Source organism: Cibotium barometz, chromosome 5 (assembly GCF_041138505.1).
Source record: "Cibotium barometz isolate CiBa-2024 chromosome 5, ASM4113850v1, whole genome shotgun sequence".
Classification (NCBI taxonomy): domain Eukaryota; kingdom Viridiplantae; phylum Streptophyta; class Polypodiopsida; order Cyatheales; family Cibotiaceae; genus Cibotium; species Cibotium barometz.
The window spans coordinates 35,739,896-35,751,871 of NC_141050.1; the positions used below are offsets into that span (position 1 = coordinate 35,739,896).

The 11,976-nt window shown below is 41.0% G+C and overlaps 1 protein-coding gene across 3 annotated transcripts; it reads left to right on the forward strand.

The window, feature by feature from the left end:
- The first annotated feature begins 734 nt into the window (after window positions 1-734).
- LOC147638418 (uncharacterized) lies at window positions 735-10,920 on the forward strand. 3 transcript variants are annotated; one of them, XR_015265874.1, is made up of 4 exons: window positions 735-1,265; window positions 5,999-7,130; window positions 8,892-9,070; window positions 10,507-10,920. XR_015265874.1 is itself a non-coding variant. In XM_086798348.1 (3 exons), exon 1 carries the CDS (start codon window positions 8,043-8,045, stop codon window positions 8,364-8,366), a length of 324 nt encoding a protein of 107 aa, XP_086654474.1. In that variant the 5' UTR covers window positions 7,445-8,042; the 3' UTR covers window positions 8,367-8,609; window positions 8,681-9,070; window positions 10,507-10,920. The 3 variants fall into 3 exon arrangements, 2 of the variants coding, with proteins under 2 accessions (XP_086654474.1, XP_086654473.1); XM_086798348.1 differs by lacking the exons at window positions 735-1,265; window positions 5,999-7,130 and adding an exon at window positions 7,445-8,609 and having other exon boundaries at window positions 8,681-9,070; XM_086798347.1 differs by lacking the exons at window positions 735-1,265; window positions 5,999-7,130 and having other exon boundaries at window positions 7,445-9,070.
- Window positions 10,921-11,976: the final 1,056 nt, after the last annotated feature.

Here is an 11,976-nt window from a genome sequence, read left to right on the forward strand (position 1 = left end):
CTTTTTGTTTAAAAGACTGATTGAACACAATCTTAATTTATCATAACTTAATCAACTAGTTAATCTCAATAGAATATAAGTATTCTAAGAACTTACCTCTTTTTATTTCCTCCATCCACCAGGATACAAGATGGTGATTACCAGCCCAAACATATAGCATCTTCTTAAATAGGAAAGTCCACTTGCATTCTTGTATTTGATCTTAAAATTCTTTATTCTTTGTTTTCCATACGTTATCCCAGCTATCCTTGCCTGCATAAAGCACCTCTCTAATAGGATACTAGGATGGTTTGAGGTAGCACCCGACATGGTTGCTCTTAGGGGTAGCTCCAAGTGCATGTCAGTAGCGTAGCTGGCTGCCATGGCATTGATTATAAGAAAACATTCAGTCTAGTGGCAAGGATGACTATCATCAGGGCAACTGTTTCATTGGCTACAACCAAAGGTTGGAATTTATATTAGATGGATGTTAAAAATGTATTTCTAAATGGTGACCTCTCAGGAGAGGTGTACATGCAGCAGCCTCGAGGTGCACATCCTATGTATCTAGATAGGGTGTGCAACCTAAAAAAGCATTGTATGGACTAAAGCAAGCGCCAAGGGCTTGGTATGGTAGGATTAATAGGTTTCTACATGGTATTGGTTTCAGGTCATGTGACTCAGATAGACTTCAGCAACCCAAATGTAAATGGGGTAACGTGAAGTTAGTTGTATCTTTTGGTAGCAAACTCGTGTGTTCTCTGTATTCTAAGCACCAATAATGTCTTTTGTGACCCAAAAATCATTGCAGTCATTCGACGGCCATCAGACATGCTTGGAAAGGGGTGGGACTTGTACCCACATGGCATATGACGGAGTATCGATCAGACCATTCAGTGGTTAGACATTCCGGGTTCAGTTTTCTCAATATGCTGAGCAAACAACTATGCAGTGGACTAAAATCAATGAAACTGGCAAGTGCCCATATCTAGGGACTTGAAAGAATCAGCCAAAGATATCTCTTTAGAGTGGCCATGGGTCTATAGAGAGTCCATCATATGGTCTACCACCCTATTAAGACGGCTCAATCATATCTATCTTGATGTACGCATGGAACCTTTAAATAAACTAGCCTTTGCCAGTTTTAGTTAAGAAAAGGAGAGGCTACGAGCTGAGCTGGTCATCGTAATTTTTTTAGTAAAGGAGGAGCTTTTGCACGTGTGGGCATCTTGCAGCTGAGAGAGAGGTCAGAAGAGCCAGATCTTGAAGAAACTGTGAAAAAGCTTGTAAGAGAAGTGTTTTGTGTGGAAGAAGACTATTTTGTTTGAGTGTTTTTATTCTCTATCTCTCCCATGTTTCTATGTTTCTTAGTTTGCAGCTTCAGTGGTATCATGCTCTAATTTCTGTGTGAGAATTGAACTGTATAAGTCTTGTAATAATCATTCACATACGGTGTTTTTCTGAGTATGGTTCTCTTGTGAATTTCTCTTCATCTTTGTGAAGGATACAACCTACTGCCTCTGTTTCCAGTAGGTTATAGATCCCCTACAGAGTGGTTCTCTCTCAATTTACTGCTTCCCCTATTGTGGACAGAAGATACTACCCATTGCATCTATGTTTTTTGAGGGGTTTGGGTTGGTTCCATGCTCTTTTAGTGGTCAATAGGAGGTCTTAAGAGTGGATTTACTCTGTTTGTTATTGTTCAAGCATCAATCTTCCATAGGGCTGCTGCACCTCTTTTGAAAGGGCTGGGAAGTGCCCCTTGCACATGTTTCAAGGCCATCATGTGTACCTACTGTCTGTAGTAGTTTGTTGAGGTTTGAACTTGGTAAATATGTCTGGAAATTGGTTGAAAAGGGGGCTGTAGGGCTGTTTTGGAGTTCCAGACTATGTGGAGTCATATTCCCTAGGGGCTACTGTCCACGACTGAAAGGTGTTTTGGGCAAGAGATGGTCCAACCTTCTAAGGACTCTTTGATCTTGCTCCTACTGAAGCCTGGAAGCATTTGAAACTTGGTGGGAGGGTTGTCAGCTATCAAGAAACAGGACTGTGGCTCGGACTGCTTCCACACTATGTGGGATCTCTATTCTACAGGGCTGTTGTCCACAACGGAGAGGTTTTTTTGGCAAGGGATGGTCTAAGTACTCTGAGGGGACTCTGTTCTTGCTCCTGCAGAGCCTTGGAAAGCTTTGGTGGGGTTTCAGCTAGATGGAAACCAAGTGCTGAGGGTTGTTTTGGACTGGTTTGGGGCTGCTTGACACATGGTGTAGTGGCCATATTCATTGGTGCTGTTGTTCACAATTGAGAAGTTCTTTTGACAAGAGAGGGTTTAGACTTTTTTAGGATATTGTGCTCTTGCTAATATGGAAGCCTAGAGAGGTTTGGAGATGAGGATCAAGGCTGGCAGCTGTCTTGAAGTTGTATATATGTCTGGGAGAGGTGAGTCTGAGAAGAGTTTTTTGCTTGGTTGTGGTTCCCTCAGAGGAGTGGGTAACAGTGGTGAGGACCAATACAAGAGCTATAGAGGTAGGCTTCCTGGTCTCATCAACGGCTCAATCATATCCCTCTTGATGCACACATGGCAGCTTTCAAAAATAGGCATGAGTATTGTTGTGGACAGCCACGTGGGCGGCCACCCCTTTTTTGATATAGTAGGGACCTAATGTCATCCAATGTTGGAAGTGTTGACATGAGGTTGAAGATACTTTTGAGCCCGACATTTTGAGCTTGTAGCATTGAGTTTGGACATCGCAGCTAGGAGATATGGTCTGATGAAGAATTGACAGGATACCAAAACATGCCGTCCCCCGAGGACACTTTTCAGCGGTTTTTTGGAGCAAATGGCATCCAAATGGGATGTGACCTAACAAGCTCTATTCGGTCATCTCATCCATACATCTCAAGCCAGTTGTCTTGTGTTTTGAGTCCTATATTTTAAGATATGGACATACTTGGCTTGGCTTCAAAGTGACCCACAGATCACTGCAGCTGTTCGATGGCCCATCAAACATGCTCAGAAAGGGGTGGAGTCTTGTACCCACATGGCATATGATGAGTCAACCAAGCCGTTCAGTGTTTGGACATTTCATTGAGAGCTATTTCAATTCACAAACTAGCTACAGCTAGCTAGCACTGCAAGAGGGCTTGATAAGATCAGGTAACTTGGGGCACCAACTCCAAATACAACCACAAAACACTATCCCAACTAAAGTTCTTGGCTTGCCTTTGCCATAACCTAGTGGTTTCCTTAGAATAGTGCCTACTTGGAACAAACAACCCAAAACAGTCCAAAAACTGTCTTCACCTACAGAGTGGTCCAATACCACTTTCACTTGTCCAAATCCAACCAAACTTGATAGGAGTAGTTCCCTACCTTTTTTTTACGTGCATGATACCCAACTCAAAATTCCCTTAGTAAGCCCTTTATCAGTTCACAAACATGTCCGTAGCTTTAGCAATTTCTGACACTTGGACCAGACACTAATTCCACTATTGCACCTTCTCAGTAGGCCCAGAAGTGATGAAAACTATTAAAATCTTTCCATAGGCATGTCTTAGACTCTCACATCAAGTTTCATGTGAATCACCCCAGGGGAAGGCCTCCAATAGTCAATAAGATCCACTAGGCCTTACGCAGTTCAAAATTGCAGTAGTGGCAAACTAGGCAATTTTCACCCCTTGATTTCCAAATCTTATGAGACTTGGTATTATTCAAGAATATTATATAGACATACTCCACACCAAACATTGCGGCCTAATTCACTTCCAATAGAGAGAAAATAGGGTTGGAACAGGGCACTTTGGCCATGCTGAAATTTTGGAAACAAGCAACAATACCAAACCTCGATCCTACCTTATGTACTTTACCAATTGTAGAAGTTGTATTTGCATAGATTCCACTCTCTAGACCATGTTCCTTACTATATCTCACCTCTGGTTCCACTTCTGCTCCATACCACTACTTCACACAACCCTAGAATCTGACTGTTGAATTGTCACAACTCACAAGAAGACACCAAGTAGAGAAAGGGAAAAAAGAGTTGAATTCAAGTCCTAAAGTCAATCTTATACACCCCTGAGATTCTAGGAAGATCGGCACAACACCAGTTGTCAACAAATTCCACTCTTCACAGACCACACTTCATAGACAATTCTTCACAGACAATACATATCCAACATTGTCCAATACACCTTTAGACTTTGTGCCCTTGGTTTATCAAGAGCTATATTCAGCTTGCAGATTTGACTCTTTTTGCACAAGATTGTTCAATATTTAGGTAAGGACACAACCAAATTATACTAGAGACTAGAAATCTCAAACACAACCCAAAGATGCATGAAACAGGCTACTGTCCAGATTCGCAGCAATAAAATTTGAGAATTCAGCAATAAGAAGATGCAAGTATATTGATCATAACAAGTGAAAATATGTGGAGAAAACCTAATTCACACTCAGTACAACAAGAAGGCTGCAAATCTCTTCTCTCTGGCACTCTGCATGTAGTTGTGTAGCTCTCCCTCATCAAAATAGAACTCATGGAGTTCTCTTCATGCAAGCTGCCCAAAATAGTCCACTTTTTTAATTTTGGGGTAGCCTTTTCTAGTTTTAGTTGCATGTGGTCTTTTCCATGGTTCTAAACATTATTAAAATCCTTCTAAATGTATTCCTAAGGCTGGATACATATGCATGCTATAATTTTTTCTAAAATGGATGAACATATAGGCTTAAACATGACCTGGACATTGATTATTTGACCTGTTTGAACAAAAGCTTGAACCTGACCTAGTCATGGAATCCATGTATACATGGACACTTATTTGAATATGTACAAATGATTACTAGAATTGTAGACACTGCTTGAGTATGATCTGGGGTATCAACAAACACTGCATCATCGGATTCAGTTTGCTCCGTATGCTAAACAAACAACCATGCAATGGACTAAAATCATCGAAATTGACAAGTGCCCATTTTTAGGGACATTAGAGAATCTGCCAGAAATATCTGTTTAGAGTGGGGATGGGTCTATAGATAGTCCATCATATGTTCTACCACTTTGTTAAGACGGCTCGATCATATCTATCTTGATCTACACATGGCTACTTTCCAAAATAAGCGCACGTACTGCTGTGGACAGCCGCCCCTTTTTTGAAACAATAGGGACCTAATGTTATCCAACGTGGGAAGTGTTGACATGAGCTTGAAGAGAATTCCAAGACCGACATTTCGAGCTATAAAGTGTTGAGTTCAGACATCGCAACTAGGAGATATGGTCTTCTGAAGATCTGTTGGGATATCAAAACATGCCTCGTGAGTGGTGTAGATGACACTTTTTGGGGATTTTTTGGAGCAAATGGCATCCAAATGGGATGCGGATTTTGAAAAGAACTACTAAGACAGCTAACCTATACATCACAAGCCACTGAGCTTTTGTTTTGAGTCCTGTATTACAAGATATGGACATACTTTGCACTGTAGTTGTCTGACGGCCCATCAAACATGCTCGGAAAGGTGCGGGGCCTTGTACCACCGAACACAAAATAGAGTGTATCTAGCAAACCATACATCCAATGGAGGTGTGGTATGGCTTCCCTCAAAGCTCTCGATATCCCAAATCTACTCCTAAATCAGCTCATTATTTTCTTTAATGTAGTCCCAAATCGCAGGGCAAAACATGGGCTGTTAAAAACTCTGAATTATCGGACCACCGAATGCAAAATAGAGTGTATCTAGTAAACCGTGCATCCAATATAGGTGTGTTATGGCTTTCCTTAAAGCTCTTGAAATCCCAAATCTAATACAATAGCTAAATTAACTCTTCTCAAGGCAAAACATGGGTTGTTTTTGAAACTCTTATATAGACTCTAAACTGCCGGACCACTAAATGCAAAATAGCGGGTATCTAACAAACCTTGCATCCAATGGAGGTGTGGTATGGCTTCTCTCAAAGCTCTCAACATCCTAAATCTATGCCTATATCAGCTCATGATTTTCTTCATGTGTGGTCCCAAATCACAGGTGAAACTATGGGCTATCTGAAACTTTGAACTATCGGACCACTGAATACAAAGTAAAGTGTATCTAGCAAATCGTGCATCCAATGGAGGTGTGGTATGGATTTTCTTAAAGCTCATAATATCCCAAATCTACTCCTAAATCAGCTCATAATTTTCTTTAGGTGTGGTCCCAAATCATGGAGTGAAACATGGGCTATCCGAAACTTTGAATTGTCAGAACCCATCGAACACAAAATAGAGTGTATCTAGCGAACCGTGCATCCAATGGAGGTGTGGTATGGCTTCCCTTAAATCTCTTGACATTCCAAATCTAGTACTAAATGAGCTCATAACTTTCTTTACGTGTGGTGTTCGAAACTCTGAACTGCATGACCACCGAACACAAAATAGAGTGTATCTAGCAAATCGTGCATCCAATGGAGTTGTGCTATTTTTTCCCTCAAAGCTACCAATATCCTAAATCAGCTCATAATTTTCTTTAGGTGTGGTCCCAAATTGCGAGGCAAAACATGGGCTATCCAAAACTCTGAACTGCCAGACCACCAAACACAAAATAGAGTGTATCTAGCAAATAGTGCATCCAATGGAGGTATTGTATGGCTCCCCTTAAAGCTCCCGACATCCAAATATACTACTAAATCAGCTCATGATTTTCTTTACGTGGTTCAAAATCATGGATGAAACTATGGGCTGTCCAAAACTCTAAACTGCCAGAGCATTGAACACAAAATAGAGTGTATCTAGCAAATCATGCATCCAATAAAAGTGTGGTATGGATTTCCTCAGAGCTCTCGGTATCCCAAATCTACTCCTAAATCAGCTCATGATTTTTAAAATAGTGTGGTCCCAAATCGCAAGGCGAAACATGGGCTATCCGAAACTTTGGACTGTCGGATCACTGAATGCAAAATAGAGTGTATCTAGAAAACTGTGCATCCAATGGAGGTGTGGTATGGCTTCCCTTAAATCTTCCAACATCCCAAATCTACTAATACATCATCTCATAATTTTCTTTGTGTGGTTCCAATCCAGGGGCAAACATGGGCCGTTCGAACCTCATTTTTCGATCATCGGCACCCCCCATCTTGAGATCCATGCACTCCACCCTTTTCAAATTCACATCTAAGATTAAGGTCGGGTGGTAACACTACCTAAATAGCTGAAATGTGTTCGTATGTGCCTCTTTACAAAAGGATATTTTTTAAGTTTTCTTCAAAAAAATACATTTACAGAAATGGAATTTATAATTTTGTAAAAAAATACAAAGGGGATACTAACAATTACTTAAGAATGCTTACATAGGGGTTTTTAAAAGGGGCCTTGAACGCACGTGATACAAACATCTTACAATAAGTGCTGCCCCCAACCCCAACACCCCCCCCCCCTTTCCCCCCCCCCCCCCCCCCCCCCCCCCCCCCCCCCCCCCCCCCCCCCCCGAGAGCTGGTTACTCTAAACAACAATAGGGATCTTACAAGTTGAAGATGGTGGGTGGAAGGACTAGCCAGGGAGTGGTTTGAGGATGTAGCTTCAGATGCTGAAAGAGGAAGTTGGGATAGGTTGAAGGAGGCCCTGAAAGGAAGATATGGGAAAGCAAATACTCCTCAGGACTTATGGAGAAAGCTAAATAGGTTAAACTAGGGAGAGGATGAAGAGATGGCAGTCTTTGTTAGTAGGTTTGAAGTTGTATGGAGGAAGAAACTCAAGACTTTGGGGGAGAACCAGGTTCGTGCTGACTTTCTGAAGAAGGACAAGTTTATTGAAGTATTGCATGAAAGGATCCAAGGAGAAGGTGGAACTGAAAGATCCAAGTACATTTGCAAAAGATGTGAAGATTGCCATGTACCAAGAGAGGAAGATGAGATGGAGAACTAGTTTGTGTATGCCACCCACTATGCCAGGTAGAGTTGATACATTTGTTTTTCCTAATTTATGCCATGCTAGTAGCAATGTGCATGTTATGGATCAATGTGTGAGTGATATGCCAACAATTAATGCAAAGGCATTGGATTAGTGTGTTTGTGAAGCTACAGAAAGTGCAGGTTGTATGGCTATAGACCCAGAGTTGGAGGTAGTAGATGCTGGCAAAGTGATGGAGTATTGCTCAGAGGTTGGTAAGTCTACTATGGAGGGGCAGGTGGTCCCTAGTGTGTTCGAGATATCACAGGTACCTGAGTTGGGGGTTGCTTCAGCAGAGGATGCTAGTGTGAAGTCTACAGGTTTGTCTTGTGATATGTCAAAGTGTGAAGTCGAGAGTATGTCAGAGCTGCTTTTGTATGATGATACAGGTAATGATGATGCTAGCATGGATGAGCAGTCATATGTGGATGAATATACAGATAGTGACGTGGATGATGATGTGTGTGTTTAAGATGTGCTACAAGAGGCTTCTCCATGTTTTGTTAGTACATTCCTTGATGATATTGATATTGCCTGCTTACTTTGAAGAGGTTGCGATGAAGGGTGTTGCTGCAGTTGATGCTGAATATTTGGAGATAGGTGGTGTGGATGTCCAACCAAGTGGTTGTGATGAGATGGATGAGATGGTGTCAGTGTGTGAGCATAATAGTGTTGGCAAGGGTTGTTGCGATGCTGTTGGGGATATGTTTGTTAGGTGGTGTGGATGCATTGGTCAGGGAGATGTTTGTTAGGTGGTGTGGATGCTGTTGGGGATATGTTTGTTAGGTGGTGTGGATGCATTGGTCAGGGAGATAAAGCATATTGTATGTGTAATTGCAAGGCTGGATCAAGACAATCACATGGAGGAAGACCTTGGCACAATGGAAGATGCCATGCTTGTGGAGAGGATCAAGAGGACTGTGGGTGCAGGGAGTGCTTGCCTTGCATGGTGGGTCATGCACTACTACTGAATGAGATACAAATGTATTTGTCTCAGGTACAATGCAGTCCAGATGTTTGTTTGTTAGACTATCGTCTGATGATGCTCATGAAGATGCCAATGTTCCAGAGGATTTGGGGGTTCATAACAATGTGTTGACATTGCTAAGCCACTAGCATGTGGTGAGTGGATAAATATGGCGCTTTTGCAAAAGATATGCATGCAGTGTGTGATAGGTATGAAGCTCTTCTATGGAATGCTATTCCTTATGATGCCTCAATTTTTGTGTTTGATGCTGTCTGGATACTGTGTGCTGGTGAGTAATCTAGGGCAGCTTGGAAATTTAATGAGTATGTTTCTCGAGTTTTCTTGGATGCTAGGGAGTCTCTTTTGATGGTGCTGACGACTATGATAATGAGTATGTGCAGGACGAGGTGAAGTGGGCTTGTATGAGGTATAGGAGAGTTCAAGATTTTGATTGGAGTTTTGATCAGGGAGATGCAGGGTTCGTTGTGTGTTAGGAAGATGTTTGTAGGGAGGGCCGTGCTATTTGGTCCATAATTCTGATAGGGATACAACTCTGCAGAGGGAACCTTTGAAGCCCATATCAGATGTGATGTCTTGGAGGATGCAAACCAAATATATAGGCCATTTGATCCTGGTGGTAGTAGTCTATTTGTAGGGAATGTAGTTGTATATATTCCCTTTTGATCTAGGTGGAAGGGTCAGTTTTTCAGAGTACAAGAATGTTGTGAAACACTTAAAAGTGTTCCACTAGGGGGGTTGGGCTGTATGTGAGGAGCAGTTTTGTGATGGATGCATAGCTAGTACTTGAGCAAGCCCAGAGGAGGAGAAGCCATGAGAGCTTCTGATGGTGTGATTTGGACAGGTCTTGGAGCGAGGAGATGGAAATGACATGGGATGGTTTGTGTGAACTTATGATGCAATGGATGAGAATAAGCTATGGTGGATGATGTCCAAGATGATGATGCATGGTCATCTTCATCTGACACTCACATGGGATTTATTGATATGATAGCATAGGCAGGTTGGGAGTTTGTCTAAGAAGGGATGGCTGTACATAGTGAAACCATGTTTATGATGAAGAGATGATGAGGTAACTGAGTGTACATATGATGATACTGAGAAAGGCTCATAGCTGATCATGTGCATAGGGGTGATACATGGCCATGGCCATGGCCATCTAGTATTCATGGATAAGTGGTAGTCCACTTAGCAGCATAGGGGGTACCACTAGTCGGATGAAGATCAAGAGCTGGCAGTTGAGAATAGCAAGAGGATGATGTTACTATTTTTGGCATGCAAGGGTGCCGAGCAGCAGGGGACAGAGAAAAAAGCAACGTGTTTCTTTGGGGGTTAAGGAAAGAAGCTTGGATGTTGGAAGATCATAGAACACAGCACAAGACAAAAAGAGCTGAGCCTATAGGTGAGTAGAAGAGTTGAGAGACCTAAGGTGAAGTTTGTTCTGCGTGGTGCTATCGATGTTCTGTGCTGTGAGAGAGTCCTAAGTGTTTTATATCTGTTGGTTCAATGTTTGAATAGTGGGTTATTGATTATCAAATCTGAATCTTGTATGTCTTGGGTAAGAGTTATCAAGCTATGTCTGTTTTGGTCCAACTTCATTAATCTAGAGGGTTTGGATTGGCTACAGGGATCAAGCATGGTTTGCTAGCATGAAGTGGTTTCCTAGATTGTACAATTTATTTGAGGGAGATCAGCAACAACAGGTGTGTCATAAGAAGATAAGAAAGTGGATTTGTTAGGGTTTCGAGAGGCTAGAAGTTTGTGAAGAGTAAGGGGCTACATTCATCCCTCCAAATAAGTTGGAGCTGTTGATTTAAGCGTATTTTGATTCACTAAAACTTTGATGATATCATTTGGGTTGGTAAATGCTTTTGGAACAGGTGGTTTGGGAGCCCCCAATCTTTGTACCTATTTATCTCTCACTTGTGTGGTGTTTGGTGGTGTTACAGAGCCCTCACACTGTCTTTTTGTCAATTCCAATCTATTGGGATTATTTGATAATGTTCAGTGTTGATTAGGAGGTCACACTCCAAAAAAGACATTCGGTTTTGGAGTTTTTGGAAGTGTTAATTTGTTGTTTAATTCTATTTTGAAGCTTGTTTGCAGTAGGTAAGGTCATTCTATTTGTATACTTTGGAAGGGAAAAATTATAATTTCTTTTGAATTTGCATGATTTTGAAGCCCAAAAGGCTAAGATTTTGTTGTGTTAAGCCCTCGGGGGGTTCACTTAAAGATATGTAAGTCTGTTACGTGTGATCATTAGGGGACGTTTTTAAAACTAAGTTTTTGAGAAACATTTATAGAAATTTACTTACATAAGGGGGTTTTAGATGGCATTTTGAAAAAAACAATTGCCAAGTTTATATAAAAAAAGGGGGTCATTTTATTAAGTGAAAATTCATAGAAAGAATATTCTTTCATATACTTTGAACGCATGTTGTTTCTAAAAGTACACCCTCGAGGTTAAGCCAAGAAATAGCTTTAAAACTGTGAAAGGAGTGTAATCCATTTTGAAAACATAAGCTACAAGCTCCATTTTGTATGGATTAGAGTGAGAAAGTTGTGAGATTTGTTTATGCGTTACTTTCAAATGGTAGCATTAAATCATGTAAAATCAACCTAAAATAATTTAAAAATACTCTTGAAATACATATAAACATAATTAATTAGTATTAGGAGTATTAAACATCCCTTATCAAGTTTAAGAAATTGTAAAAAACTTTAAAAACTAGAATAAAACCCCTCTCATGTTAGGGGACATGAGCCCATGGTCCCATGATAGTCAGATGTGCCCCGACCTCTCGGGTTAGGGGACATGAGTCCGTGGTCCCATGATAATTAGATGTGAGCCTAGTAGACATGAGTCTACCAGTCTACATGAGCCTACAAAAAAACATAAGCCTACCCAACTAAGATGTGTGACATAAGTCTATCCAATTGAGATTTGAGCCAAGTATAAGTTTACCCAATTGATATGTGTGTTAAGTATAAGACATGACATGAGAATGTGGGGAGACGAACTTAATATTGTACTAACCAATTAAAAGTTCCTTAAAGAATTGTAAGGATTCACCTACTCTTGTTCTAAAGATTTTAT